The 22372-nt window shown below is 46.9% G+C and overlaps 1 gene segment (V, D, J or C); it reads left to right on the forward strand.

Annotated features, from left to right (window-relative positions):
- Positions 1-235: 235 nt before the first annotated feature.
- On the forward strand, positions 236-20913 carry LOC120990850. The segment is given in 4 exon segments: positions 236-290; positions 381-691; positions 19499-19609; positions 20824-20913. Coding segments are annotated over 4 exon segments (558 nt in total).
- Positions 20914-22372: the final 1459 nt, after the last annotated feature.

Here is a 22372-nt window from a genome sequence, read left to right on the forward strand (position 1 = left end):
TTCCTTCATGTAAACTACGCTGCTAAATATTATTGTCAGAAATGGAAACAGGAACAGGTTTAAATCTAAGATCCAGTCCGATCCACAGCATCATGCACATACTGTATATGATAGATATACTGTATATATATATGTCTGACAATATGGAAATGAAGTGACGTCACCTCCTGTTGTGTGACATCTCCTACATAATAAGCCACTGCTGATGGACCACACATCACCTCCTAGAAGTCACCCAGCAGCCATGAAGACTTTCCTGCTCCACTTTCTATCACTGGCCTGCTTGTCAGGTGACATTACTAGTACATTAGAAGAAAGATATTACTAGCGCTATGAGGAGATGATTACATGGATGTGACCTTATTCTCTGTATTTTCCAGGTGTCCAGTCTCAAGAACAACTTGTCCAGTCATCAGACCCAGTGGTGATAAAGCCTGGGAATTCCCATAAACTCTCATGTAAAGCGTCTGGATTCACCTTCAGTAGCTACTGGATGCACTGGGTTAGACAGACTCCTGGCAGAGGATTGCAGTGGTTGGCTTATATTAGACATGACGGGAGTAGCACAAGCTATGATGATTCTGTAAAAGGACGATTCACATTCTCCAGAGATAACAGTAATAACATGTTATATCTACAAATGGACAATGTGAAGACTGAGGACACTGCCGTCTATTACTGTGCTAGAGACACACTGATAGAAGACAATGTCTGAGTGTGACATAAACTGACAGCAAGATTCCTCATGTCCTCACTAGGTGGCAGCACAGATTTTATATGAAATTGAAGTCATGGAGTAACAGACTTCAAACAGAAATGGTCATGAAAGATAAGAAATATTGTAAAATAGGAAGAAACAATTTTAATGTTTAGATCTTGCATTAGCTGCATTACTACATGTCCCATATTAGTGCATAATACATTCCTCTCAGCCATCCTGGATCCAGTGGGACAGTCCCAGATTTCAGCGACCATTCCTAGACCTGTGCGCTCCCCTGCAGACAGGCATGATGCCGTGACATCATTGCTCCTACTGCTCTAAGCTGGAGAGTATACAGGCCAGTGAGAGATATGCTCCACTTATAGTGGGAAACATCTTTTGAAGTGGTACCTTGGAACCGAACCTGAGTTCAGGAAATGTTTTTTTACAGTACAAATTAATTTTTGAAGTTACTGCACGAAGTCCCGCGAAGCAATAACTTTGGCTCATCGCAGCCAATACATTCTAATACTGTAAGGAGCTCCTGCTCCGTACAGTATTAGAACAACGTTTTTATTATTTAATCCGAAGTCGATTCGCTCATCCCTAATAGGGGTAATGCTGCATTCTGACAGCCCTGTCTGATGCTGGTAACATGTCCGCCATTTTGTGTTTGTACTGAGGGTCTAAGTATGTTGCCACCCAGTACTGTTCCTTGCCCTTTATGCTTTTTATACGGGGGTCCCTCTTCAAACACTGGAGCATGAAGGCCCCCATCTGCACTAAATTGGAAGCGGTGGAGCGGCCTGGCTCCTGCTCATCGCCCAGGAGAATATTGTCCTCGATCTCCTCCCCCTATCCACGGACAACACCAGGGATCCCAGAAAAGTTTAAAGCCTGCTCTTCTTGCTTCCCCTCCTCCCCCCAGCCACCATCCTCCTCTGACTCCTCTTCAGACTCATGCTGACTTGTCTCAGATGGAGTAGCCCCCCCTGGGGAATTCATCCAGCATTGCGACTATCTCATCTTCCTGCTCCTGCTCCTCAACGGCTTGATCAATGACACGACGCAATGCACGCTCCAGAAAGAAGGCGTAAGGTATGATGTCACTGATGGCGCCATGGCTGCGACTGACCAGTTTGGTGATCTCATCAAATGTCTGCAGAACTCTGCATGAGTCGCGCATGAGCAGCCACTGGCGAGGTGAAAAGAAACCAAGCTCCCCAGAACCTGTCCTGCTGCAGAGTTCGTACAGGTAGTCATTAATGGCACATTGCTGTTGGAGCAGCCTAGCAAAAATATAAGGTGGAGTTCCAGAGCGTCGGGCAGTCACAAATCAGACGTCTGAAGGGCAGGTGGTGTCGCCACTGAACGTCAGGAAGGCCATGGCCGTGTAAGATCTTCTAAAATGGCCAGAGATTTTCCTGGCCTGCCACAATAGGTCCTGGACCCCGGGGTATTTGGCAACAAATTGCTGCACGACTAAGTTCAGGACGTATGGCACGTGTGTCTGCGGTACGCCAGACCTGCAGGGTATTGCGATTGTGAGGTCACGGTTAATGGCAAGCGAGGGTTACTCACAGTTTTGTAGGGAAACCCTGGGCAGGCATACAGCAGTGAAGGAGAGGCTGGCACAAGAGTCCTCTGGGGCACACTCTGTATTTAGGGACCAGGCCTGGTGGTGGATGAGGTGCCCTGGATGTTGCAGGTGCTTTATGTGCCTGGGGCAAGGTCCCTTTAAAGTACGTGACGCCAGTGCCAATTGAACGGTGGCACACCGTGTAGTGATAGGTGGAATAATTGAGGAATCAGTGGATAAACCAAACGTTTCTTTACTTGATGAACACAGTCCAACTTACTTCATACAGTGACAATAGATTATGATAGTCATGCAGTCCCTTAGACAATACCTCCCAAGTAGGAAGACTTTAGATGGCGACAGGTAATAAACAGGCAAGATGCTTGGAGGACACAATGGTTAATGCTTTGCAGTGCTACGCTGCTCCATCCTTTTCAGCTATTCTAGCTAGATGGCTCCCAAGGCCCGGATGCCTAACTGTTGGCTTTTATCCTTGGTATCGCAATTCTCTCCAATATCAGCACTTGCTGTACTTTATGGAATCTCTGTCCATCAGGGTACTTATCTGACCTGGTATTGTCCTTACTCAGCTGGAGGGTAGCTGCAGATTTCTCCCAGGAGGTGCTATCCTGCAACTGGGGCGTCTTCAGAGCTAACTAAGGCTCTCTTGATCCACAGGTAGGCTAGGATCCCTCTACTAGCCCCCTGGTAACAACTAACAGCCTGGGCTGTCCAGCTGCATGTCAGGAGAAGGCTCTGGCTTGTCCTTCTAACTTGTCTCTGCAGACTCCTGACCTTGAACTCCCTCCCCCTGTCTGGGCCTGAATATTTATACTAGGGGCTCTCTATCTCCCTCTAGTGTATGGGATGTCTAACTACAAAGACTAGGCCTGATGATGAAACATTGCATACAAACAATACTTTATAAATGACATAAAATGCACAATAAGAGATAACATCCCTGTCCCTAGTGAGGAGAAGTAACGCAAACACCAATTGACCCTCGTGTAGTGCCCACGCTTAGCTAGTGGGGACACTACATGTCATTTTGCCCTGTGTCAGCGCACTCATCAGATTGTCAACGTTGTCGCACACCACTTTACCAACTGTCAAATTGAGCGGGTTTAGCCACTGATCGGACTGTGACCGCAGAGCTGAAAGGAGTGCAGGACCGGTGTGGCTCTTGGCTTCCAGGCACAACAGACGCAGCACAGCATGGCAATGTCTCACCTGGCAAGTCGAATAGGTTCTGGGGAGCTAGGGGGGTGCAGCGGAAGAGGTGGTAACAGTGGAAAAGGATGTGTCCTGGGAGCGCCAGATGTGACCATGCATGGTGGATGGCTCACTCCAGATACATTTGCAGTCTGCTTTTTGCCTCCTGTGCACTGCGAGTTCTGCCTGCTTCTCCTCCCTATCTGCTGCTCCGTCTTTCCCTCTGAACTCCCCTCCTCTTCCTCTCCTGTGAGCACCCACGTGACGTCCATCGACACGTCATCATCGTCGTCACATTCACCAACACTGACATTAGAGATCTCGGAGTAGGCAGCAACAGCAGGGATCACCCTCCTTGGGCTGATATGGGTACTGTCGTCAGACTGCTGGGGGGCGGTCGTTGCTACCTCCTCTTCCTCATCCGATGCCAAGAATGACTGCGTATCGGTAAGGTCTGGGAATGGATGGAAAAATAATTCCTTTGACTCGAGTGGAGGGGCTATGGTGGTGGTGGTGGTGGTGGTGGTGTCTTTGGGGGTGCACACAGCAGAGAGTGAGGAGAGTGCAGATACAGATGAGGAGGGTGCAGAAGCGGAAGGCTGAGTGAGCCACTCAACCAACTCTGGTGCGTCCTTTGACTTAATCGCACGCACCCTCTCCAATTTCCCACTTAGGCTCCGGCCTGGTGCACCTGCCCGACCCCTACCACCTCTGTGGATTGTCTTGTCTCTTCCTCTGCCTGCCATTTTCAAAATGACCCTGTGACAAAGTCCCTATAGAAGAGCAGTATTTTTGGAAGCAGGTATATAGAATCCCTTAATGAGTATTTTCTGGAAGCAGGTATATCAAACCCCTTAATCAGTTTATTTTTGGGCAACAGGTATATCACACCAGTTGCAATTAGTTGTTCCAATAGTGTTTGTCCCTCTATCTAGCTGCTGTATCTCAGCAGAACCGCACACAACAGGTGCACAATACAAATGCACTATATAGAAAGTATGGAGAGCACCCAACGGTTTAGGGAGGGTGATGAGGGACTGATGGTTCCCCAATCCCCTTCCCAGGTTATGAGAGCGGGCCCCTCCCCCTGTTTCTTCTCTCCTCTGCCTTAATCCTGCAATCTGTGCCCGTTTGGGCGATGTGGGTTTAAGGAAGTTGGGAGCGGGGGGTGGAAGGGTTAAATGTGCGGTGGTGGGGCTATGGAGCAGGAAGGGGAGGAGGCAATGACAGGTAATATATACTACCCCCCCTGCTCCTGCATCTTCCTCTGTACGGTGAGGGCAAGCTGGCAGGTTTTGCTGGCTGCCTGTCCCCATAGAGATATGGCCGCAGGAGACGCTCACCTCCGCGACGCGCTCCTGGCGAGATTTAGCGAGGAAGGGGAGGGCTGGCTGCGTTCATTCCTAGGCAGCCTGAGCGCTCCCTCTTCCTCCATCCCTCCTGCGCCCGTGATGCCTGATGCGGTGGGAACGCCGCAGGTTACTGCCCCACTCCCACCCAACCCCTTTGTCATGCCGGCTGAGCGGCGATCGGGGAGGACTCACCGCCCTCCTGCGCATCTGGAGCACTCTCCGCCTTCCTCTCTGGGCTCTGCTCCGGCGCCTGCAGTGATGCGCAGGCGTGCGGCCTCTGTGCGCCGGCCGGCGGCGGTTTTGTGCCGCCGGGAGATAGCCCCGCCCCTTCCGCTTCCTCTGCTCCCTCTACTTCAGCCACTGTGTGCCTCAGCGTGGCAGGCGGCGGGAGTGTGTACTATGGGGTCCAGCAATAGTGTTGAGGCGGCGGAGGACCGCCCATTAACCCCTCCTGAGTCTCAGCAGGCACCCCCCCAACCTCTGCAGGGTGACATGTTGACCCCCCCTTCTGTGGGGTTGGGGCTGGCTCAAGCCGTTCAGCCAATATCGGTGACTCCAGCTGTGGGCATACCCGCTGCTTGCCCCCCCTTACAAACCTCGCAGCCACTTGCGGCCCCTCCCCCCATCCGATCACGCAGGTGCAGGGAGATGTCCTTGTCCCCCTCCTCGTCAGTGGACGGCAGGAGTAGGGGCCGGCGTGACCGCCATAGTCGACGTTCGCGGCGGGGTTCCCGGTCGTCTAGGTACAGTCAGCGGTCCAGATCCTCTCGATGGTGCTCCCCGTCGTCCTCGGATGGGTCCTCGGGTGCATTGGAGGAGTCTGTTCGTACACCGCGTTCCAGACTGGGCAAACCGGTTCCGGTTGATGGGTCCAGGGCCTCTATGAAAACAAATAAAGTTCCAGCACTCACGATTTCTTGGTAGCTAAAATCTTCGTTTTTTATTCAAGCAGTAGAAGAAAGTAAACAGGACATCCACCCACTAGTGCAGCAACATTGACGCGTTTCGAACAAAGTTCTTAATCTTAACAATGAACAGTGTCTCTTCTGGTGTTTATATACCGGTTTGAAAACACCTAATTTCATCCTCACCTGGAGGGCGGGGGAATGGAGGAGGAGAAAAAAAATGGTTGTTCACCGGATGAGGCACTGTTCATATGTTTTACAATGCGGATGTATTTCACATCCATATTGAGTCACTGATCTTACATATATATATAACGTGAAAATTACCATAAGAATTACCATATACAAAACAGTGAACATACATAAAAATAAAATAAGGTATCATATGTTGAAATAAAAGAGAATATAATACACAATATACATATAAAATTTATATAAATCAGCATGTATAAATATCGCATATGCTAATTTCAACATAGATTCTATGTCTCCATTACTATTATGAAGGAAAAGGAAAGAGAACGGAAGGGGGAGGGGAGGGTGAGAAAAGAAAGAGAAGGAAAAATCGAGTCAATAAAAATGCATGAACTAATATTTCATATTGAGGCCGTTTGGATGTCTGGTGTCCAACTTAAAAATCCAAAAGGCCTCTCCCTCTCACCAAGCGTTTGAGGTCTCCTCCCCTTTTCGGTAGTCTCACCTGTTCGATTGCAAAAGCCTTAAAGTTTCGTACTTGTCGTTCATGTTTGCAGATGAAGTGTTTTGCCGCATTGGATGTATTCACACTGTGCGGATTTTTTATGTAGTTAAGATGCTCCAAAATTCAAACCTTGAATTTTCTGGTGGTGCATCCTACATACATCATATCGCAGGCTTCACATTTAATAACGTATATCACCCCTGTTGAGTTACAGTTAATATATGATTTAATCGGGTATATGTGAGAATTATTCGCATCATGAAAGGTTTTAGTGTTCACTACATATGTACAAGTGCGGCAGCGCAGGCTTCTGCATCTGGTAAAACCATTATATATCAGGCAAGCATCCTTTTTCTGTTTAACCCGTTGCATGTACATGGAGGGGGATAGGTCATTCCCTATAGTTCTCAGTCTTCTTGAAACAATTCTACAACCTTGTCCCAGCATACAGTGCAGTACATCATCATCATAAAGAATAGGTAAGTATTTCTTAATTGTTTGTTGGATTATTTCGAACTGCTTACTGTATGTTAGAACAAGTGTAGGTATGCTCTAATTTTTCATCGTTGGTATTGTAGGGTTAAAATTCCCAATAGAATCGCAACATACCATACTTTTTTGTTTGTAAGTTCTTTTCTTTTTCCTTACATTTTTATTTCCTATGGGAGGTAAAGTAGAGGTTGGAAAAAGCAATTCCTCTCTACTTTTATTCTTAGTGATAGCTAAACCTCTAGTTATGTAGTGAACACTAAAACCTTTCATGATGCGAATAATTCTCACATATACCTGATTAAATCATATATTAACTGTAACTCAACAGGGGTGATATACGTTATTAAATGTGAAGCCTGCGATATGATGTATGTAGGATGCACCACCAGAAAATTCAAGGTTCGACTTTTGGAGCATCTTAACTACATAAAAAATCCGCACAGTGTGAATACATCCAATGCGGCAAAACACTTCATCTGCAAACATGAACGACAAGTACGAAACTTTAAGGCTTTTGCAATCGAACAGGTGAAACTACTGAAAAGGGGAGGAGACCTCAAACGCTTGGTGAGAGGGAGAGGCCTTTTGGATTTTTAAGTTGGACACCAGACATCCAAACGGCCTCAATATGAAAAATGAGTTCATGCATTTTTATTCTATTATATTTACATTTGACCCACTCACACGTGTTGAGACATGAGGTACAAGATATTTACAGTTGGTCACTAGGACCAATAATTGTCTCTAGGTTGACACGTGTTATTAAGGTGTCTAAAATTTAACATTTATTGTTTATCCTTAAAATAAATCACTAATACGAACTTGCACACTATTAAAACTATCAGCCGTGTCTGCACTATGACTAGTAATAGTCTTGTTATAACTGTGGTCTCACTGGAGATACAGCCTAAACTGAAGGCTGCTTAGCTAGCTCCACACTCTGCATGCTGGACATCCAGACTCTATTTGGTGAGCACTGTTAGTATCACAGTACACTACCCACAGGTGGTAGCAGCTCTCCTAGTGTTCACCATTCACTCATTGTACATTCCTAGCTAAACTTATTACTTAGCAGGACATCAGCTGGCTAAAAAGTAAACATGTATCACTCTCTGCCCCCCGACATGTTTCGCCAAGCACTTGGCGTCTTCAGGGGTTTGGGCAGTGAACTGTGAGAGGGGACGGGACCTGGCTTTTGAAACCTCCCTATATGCGTCACATCTCCGCTGTCCAATGTGTGCTGCTTTTACTTCTATCTATGAGCGTCCGTCCAATCACAATGCGCTACCTCAAGGGTTCTCTCCAAGAGGACCTCCCATTGGTCTATTAGCTTGTCGGCTCATATTTTGTTTCCTGTGCTTGCGCGTCACCATGTATCTCTTCCGATCTGCAATCCTGTATTGCGCATGCCCGGGTACTTATATTGAAGACCCGTTCCCCTCATTTAATTACGCATGCGCGCTATCTATAATTATAGATTTCCTACTTACCGTGGCACTATTATATAATATTAACTTAGAGGTGGGCCGGTCCGGTGCGTCTCTGTTGCACGCTCACCTGTGCTTCACAAGGTGAGGACGGACAGATACATTACTTCACTGCGCTTGCGCTACCTATTAGACTCGGTCGATATAGGTTGTTCTGCGCGTGTGTTAGAATTTCTTCTCTCGGAGGCATCATTTATACCACTGCGCATGTCGGAACATTCAACATCTATGTGTGTATCTTGCATGACTGCGCATGCCCGGGTACTTGTGTTTTCCTCCTTCTACCCATCTTAAGATATTGAGGGACGGATAAAGTGCTTCACTGCGCATGCGCCAGATAATAGGCTCGGCCGGGATTATAAATTACAGATTTACCATGGTACTATTCTATAATATTGGCTTATGGGTGGACCGGTCTGGTGCGTCTCTGCTGCGCGCCTATCTGCACATCATAACTAATGACGGGCAGATAAATTGTCTCACTGCGCTTGCACCAACTAATAGACTCTGTCGATATAGGTTGTTCTGCGCATGCGTTAGAACTTCATCTCTCGGAGGCATCATTTATACCATTGTGCATGTCAGGACATTCAACATTTATGTGTGTGTCTTGCATGGCTGCGCATGCCCAGGTACTTATGTTTTCCTCTTACTACACATCTTAGGGTGATGAGGAACAGATAAATTGCCTCACTGCGCTTGCGCCAGATGATAAGCTCGGCCGATATAAATTCCTGCGCTTGCGTTAAAACTTATTCCCTAAGATGTATCAATCATATCATTACACATGTCGGGACATTCAGCGTCTATGTATGTGTCTTGCTCTACTGCGCATGCCCAGGTACTTATATGCTGATCCAATATGATCCACATAAGTATGAATACTTATTAGTTGTTATTCAGGTACTTGATAGATATACGGTGTATAGTTCCTGCTCTGCTGCAGTTAATCTAGTGCAGAATGGGGCCGTATAGCCTATGCTGTTATTGCAGCTGCTACTCTAGGCAGACATTTAGGATGCGGTTGCACACAGCAACATTACAAATTCTATTTTTTGGGGTCCTGTTTCGTCGCCATAGCTACTATTCATGACATGCCCGTAATCACCATGGTTTATCTTCTATCCTTTCCCTTTATAGACTCATCCTTCTACATTAATGGCCCTCTAAGTACCTAGTAATGACTCGTCTCCTCTTACATATCCGCCGGATTGCTCTCATCTTCCAACATCCACTGCACCTCCATCATGACCATCAGGAAAGTATACCTTTATTTGTTGTTTGTCATTTATTTTATTTTTATTTATTTTCTGTTATTCGTTGATATTAGTTGTTACTATACTAGGAGGGACTCCCAAGATGTGATATGATTAATATTATTGAAGGCCTGCACATATATCTCGTTGCTCATATTTGCAGGTTTCATATGCAAGGTTTATCGCCCTGTTTAAGTCTTCGGTATAGTTCCATTGGTGATTTTTCTCTGATTATTTATTATTATGGTTCTAAAATTCTATTGGAATCTCTCTCAGAGGAATGAGAACACGTGTGAGTGGGTCAAATGTAAATATAATAGAGTGCAATCCAGTGGGGGTAAACCCCAATTCAGTGACCCCATAATAATAGGGATCTCAACAGACAAGCAGTGGCCCACTGAAAGAGAGCATGGCCAGTCTATTATCTAACCAACCCACCACATCAGCTCTGTTGTCAGAAGCAAGTAAAGTGTTCTCAACACAAAACCTTCCAGTAAATGTGCTGGATATTAATTTTGCGTTCAAGGAGCTTAATAAAACATATAAGCAGTATATTAGATCGATCTGGGAAGTAACCAGTTTAGAAACTTACCTGCAACAGAGTATCGTATACAGAGGCTTATGTGAAGGGATCAGCGGCTATGTGGACCAGATGATATCCCCATTTGTATCTAGCTTATCCTCTTACCTTAAAGATACCAAGGACACTTTGACCAAACTCCAGGGTATTCAGGTCAGTAAGACCACTATGATAGCCAGCCTAGATGTAGAGGCGCTCTATACCAGCATAGGATATAACATGGGCCCTGAAGCAATTAAATACTATCTAAATACAAAAGGCACACAGTATCATGAGCACAATCACTTTGTTTTATCACTATTACAATTTTTGTTGACACACAATTATTTTATGTTTGATGGGAAGTTTTATTTACAGATCACTGGGACAGCAATGGGAACGATTTGTGCACCCAGTTTTGCAAATTAATTTTTAGGATGGTGGGAGGAACGCACAGTTTTCACTGAGGAAAATCACAAATACACTAATCACAGATTATATTGGGGTCGTTTCATTGACGACATTTTAATTTTATGGGATAGCACCAGCACATTATTTTTTGAGTTTGTTGGAGAACTTAACAACAATTCACTAGGCCTCAAGTTCACTGCTGAAATAGACAAAAAGACCCTCAATTACTTGGACCTCACTATTGCCCTGGAATACGATGGAAGTGTCAAAACTATAATATATAGAAAGCCCACCTCTACCAATAGTCTACTCCATTGGAAAGTTACCACCCTACTAGCCTCAAAAAATGAATTCCAATTGGGCAATACCTTAGGGCAAAAAGAAACTGCTCTACAGATGAAGGTTTTGAGGAAGAGTGTATGCTTTTATATAACAGATTCCTGTCTAGAGGGTACCCTAAAAAAACATTACATTATGCATGTAATCGGGCCAAAAAAAGTAACAGAACCAGTCTACTTCTCAATAGTAAAAAGTAGAAAAAGTGGTGAGATGTATAGGCAATTTTGATGGGCAACACGAACAAATACGGAATATATTAGGGCGACACTGGCATATACTACTCTCTGATGAAGAATTGAAAGAGATCATTACCTCCAAACCAACCATTACATATAGGAGAGGGCAGAATATAAAAGAAAAACTAGTGCACAGTCACTTTGTTCAAGGTACGAGATGTGATAAACCTACCTGGCTCCATACAGTGGGATCATATCCTGCGGTGACTGTAGTTTCTGTGGAAAAATGGTCCCAAAAAAAGAGTTTATCAATCCAATTGACAATAAAAAATACAAAATTAAGGAATATATAAACTGTAAATCTATGGGAGTAGTATATGCCATACAATGTCCCTGTCCCAAAATTTATGTGGGTAAAACCACACAAGAGCTCAGGAGACGGATCTCTATACATCTCAGCACTATAAACACCATTAGTGATACACCCCTTTCCAGACATGTGCAAAATAAACACAACGGGAATACCCAACACCTAAAAGTTTGGGGCATTCAAAAATTAAAGTTAGGCCCTAGAATGGGCAATCTAGATAAGAGACTACAGCAAGAGGAAGCTTGTGGATATACCGCCTAGGCAGCCTAGCTCTGCATGGCCTGAATGAAGGCTTTACATATGCCTCATTCCTCGGAGAGAGATTCCAATAGAATTTTAGAACCATAATAATAAATAATCAGAGAAAAATCACCAATGGAACTATACCGAAGACAAACAGGGCGATAAACCTTGCATATGAAACCTGCAAATATGAGCAACGAGATATATGTGCAGGCCTTCTATAATATTAATCATATCACATCTTGGGAGCCCCTCCTAGTATAGTAACAACTAATATCAATAAATAACAGAAAATAAATAAAATAAAATAAATGACAAACAACAAATAAAGGTATACTTACCTGATGGTCATGATGGAGGTGCAGTGGATGTTGGAAATGAGAGCAATCCGGCGGATATGTAACAGGAGACGAGTCATGCCTAGGTACTTAGAGGGCCATTAATGTAGAAGGATGAGTCTATAAAGGGAAAGGATAGAAGATAAACCATGGTGATTACGGGCATGTCATGAATAGTAGCTATGGCGACGAAACAGGACCCCAAAAAATTGAATTTGTAATGTTTACAATTGTAAATTTGGTCTAGACGATTTAGTCAAGTATTTAGGGCCCTGTTGTGCGCAACCGCATCCTAGATGTCTGCCTAGAGTAGCAGCTGCAATAACAGCATAGGCTATACGGCCCCATTCTGCCCTAGATTAACTGCAGCAGAGCAGGAACTATACACCGTATATCTATCAAGTACCTGAATAACAACTAATAAGTATTCCTACTTATGTGGATCATATTGGATCAGCATATAAGTACCTGGGCATGCGCAGTAGAGCAAGACACATACATAGACGCTGAAGGTCCCGACATGTGTAATGATATGATTGATACATCTTAGGGAATAATTTTTTTTTTTTTTTCCAAAATTGTTTTATTTGTTTCACCATTTCACAAAAAAAAATATAAGACTTTGGTTACAAATTCAATACAGAGGTGATACATCATTTTATCATTTCCATATAAAAAATGAAAAATACCCCATCCCCCAACCCCCCCCCCCCACCCAACTAAGTCACTTCTGCAAAGACTGTCTCTTTTAGTTTACTAATCTATTTTCTGTTAGCTAATCCAAATTTGTCTAGTACCTCCTGTCGTATGTCCTCTTAGATTTTTACCTGACTCCCTCACCTCTCCTCCTACCATTTGTCAAATGGCTAGTTTCCCCAAAGTGCCCTTGAGGGCTTCTAAACTATACCATTCTGTGTACCTGAATGATTGCATAATGTTTTTAATTTCTTCCTGTGCAAAGCTGTTGGCAATAAACGTTTTCCACTTTTTAAAAAACTATTTAGTTTTTTTATCTTTATTTGATTCAGTGTCTAATTTGTCCAGATACATAAAGTGAACCATCTGTGCCTTCACCTCATGAAGCCCAGGTACCTCTGCTTTCAACCACCGCTGTAATAGACATCGCAGTGAAACCACTAGTGCTGCATCCACTATTAATGGGGGAGAATACTGAGATTCTTCAAAATCATGAAAGAGCATAGCCTCGGGAGCTAGTCTCATGTCATATTTCCAGATTTCCCCAATCCAATATTTGACCTGATCCCAAAATATCTGCACCTGTGGGCATAGCCATATACAATGTGTCAAATCTGCTCTATCTAATGCACATTTCGGACAGGCAGTAAGAAAAGCCGTATTCTCAGATTTCCTGGGAAAGGTGAAAGCATAGATGGCTGAGTGAATTAAACGTAAATGCAACTCTCGCCATACCTCACAGGGAACAGCCCTGCACACCCTAAGCCACCCCTGTAGGATTTTTTCAGGTATTACTGATATATTCAGTGTCTTCTCCCATTTTTTGAAGAGAACCTGAGCCGAGGCTTTATTACCTGATTCACGTAACACCCTATAAATGTGCGATATAGAAAGCCTGGCTTTGTCAGCTCATAAAGAGAAGATCAAGGAATTACCTGCACACTCACCCGTGACATCCCTCAACCTTTCCCTACAAAAAAGATATACTTGCTGAAAGGGGAGCATGTGGGATTCGTCCAGGTTATATTTTTGACATAATTCCGGAAAGGTAAGGTATCTTTTTTCCGTTATGTGGAGAAGGTCAAGCAAGGTTTTTATACCCCTTAACCTCCATGCCCGAAACATCTTATTCGAGACCCCTTGTGGGAATTCAGCGTGTTGCCAGAGCCCCATTAGCCTGGAGGCTAAAAAAGGTTTCTTAGCTAGTTTGCGTACCTCCTTCCAAGCTATCATCGTATCACGTATTATAAGCGAATGTTTCAGGGGTGGTGGCAAGGCCTGTCTCCTAGTGTGAAGTAAGTTTGTTAGTGGCCAGGGGTGGGCCAACTGTGACTCCAAGTCAAAGTTGGAGAAATGGCCAGTCTCGTGTATCCAATCTAAGCCATGCCTAAGAAGACATGCCAAATTGTAAAGTCTAACATTTGGTACATTCAGACCACCCAACTCCCTTGGCAACATTAATTTTGCCAAGGCGATGCGAGGCTTCCTACCTGACCACAGAAATTTAATAAATACTGATTGGAGGTCATTGACATCGGAGTGCTTCAAAAGTAACGGAACTGTTTGTAGGGGGTATAGTAGTCTGGGGAAACATACCATTTTCAGTAAATGACTCCTGCCTGACAGGGACAACAGGAGATTCTGCCATCTACCAAGATCGCTTTTAATTTTTCTAAACAATGGGAGGTAATTTAGATTATAAAGGGATGAAGGAGACTTTCCTATATTTTTTCCCAAGTAGGTAATCTGGGAATCACTAGTCCTAATACCCTCACACGTATCAGGAAGTATTCTTTTGGTCTTTAGTGGTTTGAGCGGCATCAGAACACATTTATCTCGATTTATTTTAAAACCTGATACTGGTCCAAAAGAATCTAAGAGGCTCAGAACTTTCTCCATGTCTTCCAAGGGGTCGGCCATAAACAGCAAAACATCGTCTGCAAAAAGAGACGTATATATTTCTCTCTTACCCACTTTAATTCCTCTAAAAACGTCTCCCCCTTCCAACATACGAGCCAGCGGTTCTAATGTTAGGTTAAACAATAGCGGGGAGAGCGGGCAACCCTGACGTGTTCCTCTACATAATGGGAAAGAAGAAGATAGAAAACCTGGAATTGCTATCCTCGCCTTAGGAGATGTATAAAGTGCCGAAATGAATGTACGAATTGGGCCATTGAAACCCATTCGATTTAAGATCTCATCTAACCAATCCCACCTGACGTTGTCAAAAGCCTTCTCCGCGTCTATCGCAAAAAGCGACGGACGCGGAGAAGGACAAGTGTTCCACTGAACTGCATCCAACACCGCCAATACTTTTCTGATATTGGTGACAGCAGCTCTACCCTTGACAAACCCAGACTGAGAAGGAGACACCAAACCCGGCATAAAAGAAGAGAGTCTGTCCGCCATAATCTGCGCCACTAGTTTAAGGTCCACGTTAATTAAAGATATTGGGCGATATGAAGAAGGATTCAAGACATCCTTCCCTGGCTTGGGGATTAATTTGATATATGCTAGGTTATCTGCCGATGACAACGGAGAACCCGTCAGTATTCCATTGTATACCGCCGCTAGTGGATTTTTAAGTTCGTCTCCCAACATCCTAAAAAATTCTCCCGTGTATCCATCAGGACCCGGAGCCTTATGTAAATGTAGACCTTTAATGGCTGCACAGACCTCATCTTCAGATATTGGAGAGTTCAGTGTGTCCAGCTGAATTGCTGTAAGAGTAGGCAGCTTCATACACCTGGAGAGAAAGGATGACAATGGGGCCTTGGGACCCGGATCCCTATACAGATCTTTATAGTAAGGTTTATTATGTATAACACCCCCAGCATCAGCTATTTTTAGAATGTGGGTCTGACGTCTAGAGTTTTTAATGAGGTTAGCCAACATTTTCCCAGACTTATTTCCTCCCCTAAAATACCTATTTTCTAAATTGGACATATTGCATTTAATTTTTCTTTCATACCATAGCTCGTATTCCGTTTTAGTCAGGTGTCAAGTCTCCTTATTTTGTGAAGTCATGTTTGTTTGGTATGTTGTATAAGCATTTAGCAGGGAGGAGCCAAGCTCCTGGAGTCGGTCTGAATTTTTTTTATTTAGCCCCCTTATATAAGCTATTATCCTACCCCTAAGAACAGCCTTAGCTGTGTCCCAGAATAACGATGGATTCTCTACGCTGGCCATGTTATCTCCCCTATACTCCAAGTACCACCCTCTAAGAACCTCACTAAAGTTTCCATCATTATATAAGTAAGAGGGAAACCTCCAGATGATATCCTGGCCCTTTGGCTGAATCTCGGAAACCATCACAGAAATCGGACTATGATCCGATATCACCATGTCATGAATTTTCGGATCTATCACTCTCGGCTTCAGGGAGTCTGAGACTAGAAAGTAATCGATCCTGGACCAGGAATCATGAGGAGGTAAAAAAAAAGTAAAGTCCCTATCATCTGGGTTGGCGACTCTCCATATATCTGTCAAGGCTGTATCCCTCAAGAAGGGCTCAAGCACTTTGTCATGGATGTGGGGAAGATCCGAACATCTACTCACACGCCTCCTATCCTCCATCGTATTGACTACCGTATTCAAATCACCTCCAACCAGTTGTTTGGACACCGGGTCCCTATTTAGTCTGATCGCCAGGTCAGCAAAAAAGTGCTTGTTATCACCATTATGGCCATATACGTTGTGTATCTTAATTTCTCCTGAATTAGTGTTTAGATGTAATGTACACCAGCACCCTGAATCATCTGATTCAACTCCAAGGATGTCATAAGCTAAACTTCTATGCAATAGGAACAGTACCCCTGCTTTGTGCTGTACTGCTTGAGAGCCCACTACTTTTCCTACCCAGGACTTTTCCATGCGGCTAAAATCACTTTCCAACAAGTGGGTCTCTTGTAACATTGCAATATCAGCCCTTAAATGCTTTAACCGTTTTAGAATCATATTACGCTTTTGCGGGGAGCGCAACCCTTTAACGTTCCACGACACAATTTTCATAATCGTAGAAAGGATAGAAAGATCCCTTTGAGACAGTTATTTGTAAGTGACTAACATAAACCCCATAGAAATAAAACCCTTTACCCTCCACCCCACCCTCCATATTATAACAAACCATAGTGAACAAAAACATACCTAGAGCAAGGCGCACCATACAACTACCTAATGCTTCCTTCACAGCTCTTATCGACTTCACTTTTTTCCACATGTGGCGTCAGGCAAAGAACCACTATAAGTACTCCCTAACCCCGAAAAACAGTTGAGAAAAATATAAAATAAAAAAGAATATATAAATAATAAGGCATGGATAATTAGAGCACATTGATCTGTCCCCTCATATCTTTCTTTCTCAGCAGCATTAATTTCAAAACTCCCCTAGTAAAGAGAGTGACCCTATACAATAACTGCAAGATTTCCTCACTTTACAGTTCGTCAACACCTCTTGAAAATCGCTTGGTGAACCTGCCAGAATCTTCAGCGATTTTTCCTAGAGCGTAGTCCATCCTGCTGGTCTGCATCCAGAGACGAATCTTCTTGCATGGTTTTAAGTAAGTTCCGTTGGCCTCGTGTCACAGGACCTATTTTCCCGTCTAAGTCGGCCGCGGCCTTTTCAGGTGAGGAGTCATGGCCGGACTGGGGGCGCAGCCTTAGGGGAGGGCATCATGACGGGGGTTTGGTTTAGGGAGACCCCAGTGTGTAGGTTAGGTGGAGTTAGTGGGGATGGGGGGAGGAATCGTTGGAAGTGGGGGGATTGGGTGGTTTAAGCTTAGGGGTGTGGCTATAAGGTTAAATAGGGTAGCTGAGGTGAGACCGGGGGCCATTTTGTCAGGATCCAAAAGAGCTGGTACCTTGCGCTTGAGCTGGTGACCGAAATGGAGCAGCTGGAGGAGACCATCGCTCGTTTGAGGGTAGCAGCGGAGGTCTGCGGCGCCGACTGGATTCAGGCGCAGGTACAGCAAATGCTCCAGGGGGCGGCTGAGGCTCCAGCTGGGCCTCAGCCAGTGTTAATCCGGCCGCGGCGGGCCAGGCCGCCGACGCGCTATAGCCCGCAGGCTTCTCAGTCTGCCCAGCCCCCTCCCAAGGCTCAGCGCCGCAAGCGGAGCCCCTCAAGGGACCCTCCACGCCGGGGGTCGGCGGGGAACGCTTCCTCCAGTACCCCCCGGCGTGGGAGGAATCCGAACAGTAGGCGGAGCCTGCGGGGTGGCCGGGCTCGGTCACCTCGTTCTGCGGTGATGGACGGCGTGGGAGAAGGACCAGGAGCGGGGGTCGTCAGCCCAGGGCCGGAGGTTGAGACCCCTCGGCGTGGACAGGTCGGCGGGAGGAGCGGGGCTGCTGCAGTCGTTCCAGTGTCCGGCAGCAGGCCCCTGTCTTCAGTGAGGTCTGTGCAAGGTAGAGGAAGCCCCGCCCACTCCATCGCAGCCCAAGAAGATGGAGGGTCCAACGTCTCTAGCCTGGGCCTGGCTAGGGGACTTGAAGATGAGGCGGCAACGCAGAGGAGGGATCTGCTGGAGTCCGGATTGTCGGCTGGTGGGGACACAGCACCCAGGCAGCCAGGTGAGGCCTCTTGGGGAACACTAGCACAGTTTGTTGGGAGGGCTGGGGGTGTTGGGGGGTCCCCAGTAGATGTTAGCAGAGGTTTAGGGCAGTTGTTGGGGGGGCTGGCAGGTTTGCTTGCAGGTTGGGGTATGGGGGGGGGCGTCTCCGTTACCAGCGTGGGGGGTGTCCGGGCCCTCTGGGGGAGCGAGCGCGGTTGGGGGGGCCAGTGTGAGTGGTGGGACTGTCGTCGTCGGTGCAGACGCAGGCGGGGGGCGCGGTTGAGGAGGAGACGGTTCGGTTGGATGATAGGGCAAGGGGTGAAGTTTATGTGTGCTTTGAGGGCCCTTTGGGGGCTCATTTGAAGCAGGAGGTGAGGGAAAAGATTTGGAGGGGGGAGTATGTAGAGATTTTTTCTTTGCTTCCTCTAGATAAATTTAATTTGGATAGGGTGAGACGGGATGAGGGTAAGAAGGAGGAGGAAGAGAAGCGAAGATACCGCCTGATACCGCGTACGTTTGCAAACTGACTGCAGGCGTTCGCGATATTAGCGAGCGTAATTGGGGAGAAGGCGCCGGAGTGCTGTTCTGTTACTTGGATGCAGTTGGGGAGGCGTACAGGGTGTATGGGGGAATAGCGTGGCTGCGGTACGATGAACAGTTCCGGCAGCGGAAGGCGGTGAGGCCAGAGATTAAGTGGGACCACAAAGATATAGCTTTGTGGTTGAAGGTTACTGCGCCGGTGAGACAGGGCCAGTCCTTTCGGGGGGGAGGCAGGAGGTAGTGGGCAGTCTAATGTTGCGTCAGCAAAGGGGCTGTGTTTCGCATTTAATGATGGAACATGTAAATTCGGAGCTAAGTGCAAATTCAAGCACGAGTGCTCAGTGTGTGGAGGGGCTCACGGTGCAGCGCGATGCTTTAGGGGGACCAGACAGAGGGGGGGGCATTTCAATAGCAAAGGGGGAGACGTCGGTACGTCTGGGAAGGATGGGCCCGTTTCTAGACAGGTATCCGGATAGAGAGGCGGCGGCGTTGTTGTGGGATGGGTTTTCAGTTGGTTTTCGGATCCCGTTTGTTCAGTGTGAAGCGGTTTTGCTTAGAAAAAATTTGAGGTCAGCATTGGAGCATCCGGAGGTGGTGGCTGAGAAACTGGGCAAGGAGGTCAGTCTAGGCAGGATGGCGGGCCCCTTTTCGGCTCCACCATTGCCGAATTTGCGGGTGTCACCGTTGGGGGTGGTTCCGAAGAAGGAGGTGGGTAAGTTTCGGCTTATCCATCATCTGTCTTTTCCGAAAGGCTCGTCGGTCAATGACGATATTGACCCCGCCTTGTGTTCGGTGGTCTATACCTCATTTGATGCGGCAGTGCAGTGGGTTAAGAAGTTTGGGAGGGGGGCGCTGTTAGCAAAGACTGACATCGAGGCGGCGTTTCGGTTGCTACCGGTGCACCCAGACTGTTTACACTTGTTGGGATGTTATTGGGGGGGGGGGAGTTTTTTGTGGACAGGTGCCTGCCTATGGGCTGTTCCCTGGCCTGCGCGTATTTTGAGGCGTTTAGCTCATTTTTGGAATGGGCGGTGGCGGACTCGGCGGGGTGTGAGTCTATCATTCATTACCTAGACAATTTCCTATGTATTGGTCCGTCGGGTTCTAGGGTGTGCGCTTTATTGTTGCATACTTTAGAGTCGTTGTTTGGGGTCTTTGGGGTCCCGTTGGCTACGGACAAGACGGTAGGGCCGGTTACAGAGTTGAGTTTTTTAGGGATAGTGATTGACTCGGGTAGGATGGAGTGTAGGTTGCCCTTAGAAAAGTTAGAGGATTTGAGGGGAGAAGTGGCAAGGGCGTCTCGTTTAAAGAAACTGCAGTTGCGGGAACTGCAGTCGCTGCTCGGGAAACTCAATTTTGCTTGCCGAATCATGCCTATGGGGAGGGTGTTCTGTAGGAGGTTAGCTATGGCAACGGGGGGGGGTGATTTCGCCACATCATTATGTGCGTTTAGGAAAGGAGTTGAGAGCGGACTTGAGGGTGTGGAGTTCCTTTCTGGAGCGTTATAACGGTCACTCGTTGTTTATGGGTGATGTGGTGAATTCTTTCGATTTCGAGTTGTTTTCGGATGCAGCGGGTAGCAAGGGTTTGGGGTTTATTGCCGGGGGCAGTGGTGTGCGGGTCAGTGGCCTGACAGTTGGGTAGAGCGAGGCTGGGTGAAGAACGTGGCTTTGTTGGAGCTGTTTCCTATTGTGGTGGCGGTGGTGTTGTGGGGTGACAAGTTCCGAGATAGGAAGGTACGGTTCCACTGTGATAACCTAGGGGTGGTGCAGGCGATTAATGGGTTGTCGGCTTCGTCGGAGTTGGTGGTGAGGCTGTTGCAACGTTTGGTGTTGGAGTGTCTGTTGATCAATACATGGGTGGTGGCGGTTCATGTGCCGGGAGTGGATAACGGGGTTGCTGACGCTCTTTCTCGTTCACAGTGGGACCGTTTCCGGCAGTTGGCTCCAGAGGCGGAAGAGTTTGGGAGGGAATGCCCGAGTTGTCTATGGGAGGTACTGGAAGAACGGTAGCAAATCTTATTCAGGCATCGCTGGCACCTAGGACGTGGGAGTTGTATCGGAAATCATGGCAGTACTGGGAGGATTGGTGCAGTAAGTTGGGTGTGGGGGAAGGGGAGTTAGAAGTCCCAATGTTGTTGTTTGTGGGGCACTGTAGAGAAGAGGGGTGGTCGGTGTCAAGGATGAATAATTGCATGGCCGGTTTGGCATTCGGGTTTAAGTGTAGGCAGCGGGCGGATGTAACTAAGTCATTTTTGGTAATGCGGGCGTTGAAAGGGTGGCGAAGGGCGAGTACGGGGGGGGGGATAACAGGAGACCGGTGTCCTTCGGGTTGTTGTTGAAGTTGGGGGAGCAGCTGGGGGGGGGGTGTTTTTCCGCCTCAGAGGTTCGGTTGTTCCGGTTGGCATTTTCCTTGGCGTTCTTTGGGGCGTTAAGGGTGGGGGAGTTGGTGAGTCCGTCAGTGCGTAAGGCTGGGGGGTTGCAGATGGCGGATGTGGAGCTGTTCCAAGACAGACTGGAGTTCGTTATTCGCCGGTCCAAGACGGATGCGGAAGGTCGGGGTCGGAGAGTGGTATTGTTTGGGGTCCCGGATTGCGCCATGTGCCCAGTGAGGAGTTTACGGGATTACTGGGGGGACAGGAGGAGTGGGATGTTGCCGTTGTTGGTGCATGAGGATGATTCTTTTTTGTCGCGTTTTCAGTTTGCGGCGGTTTTTTCAAAATGCCTGGTTCGGTTGGGCTTGGGGCCGGAGGGGTACTCGAGTCATTCTTTTAGAATTGGGGCGGCAACGGAGGCGGCAAGGTGGGGGTTGGGCGACGAAATTATAAAAAGGATTGGTCGATGGGAGTCTGTGCGGTTTAGATCGTACATTAGATTGCATAGTCTGTAAGGGAGCGGCCGGCGGGGGTCGGGGTAGGATAGGTGGATGGTGTTATGCAATGTCATTATTGTTTGTTCTTGGGTTTGTTTCTCGTTGCAGATGCAGTGCCGGCCCTAGTTTGGATCCTCGGGCATTCTTATGTCTTTTGGGGGGCCGTCCGGGCAGCGGTTCGGCCGGACGGTCAGCAACTGGGGTTCTCGAGGTCCGTGGCGGTGGTGAGGTGGATAGGGCGAAGAGGTATGGTTTGGGCTGGGGTGTTGCCGGAGGTTCACAGGTTCGTAAGGCAAGACAGGGCACCCGAGGTCTTAGTTCTGCACGTGGGAGGTAACGACCTGGTGGCGCGGCCGTTCCGGGAGTTGTTGCAAGGGATAAAATTTGACTTGCTGCGGTTGTGGGTCTTGTTCCCGCGGATGGTGACGGTCTGGTCCGATATTGTCCCTAGGAAGGTGTGGAGGGATGCTCGGTCAGTGGTAGGTGTTAATAGGGCACGGGTTAAGGTGAACCGGGCAATGGGACGGTTCATGGCCAGGAATGGTGCTGTGGCAGTGAGGCATTTGGAGCTTGAGAAGGGTGTAGGGGGGTTTTGGCGGG

Source organism: Bufo bufo, chromosome 2 (assembly GCF_905171765.1).
Source record: "Bufo bufo chromosome 2, aBufBuf1.1, whole genome shotgun sequence".
Taxonomy (NCBI): domain Eukaryota; kingdom Metazoa; phylum Chordata; class Amphibia; order Anura; family Bufonidae; genus Bufo; species Bufo bufo.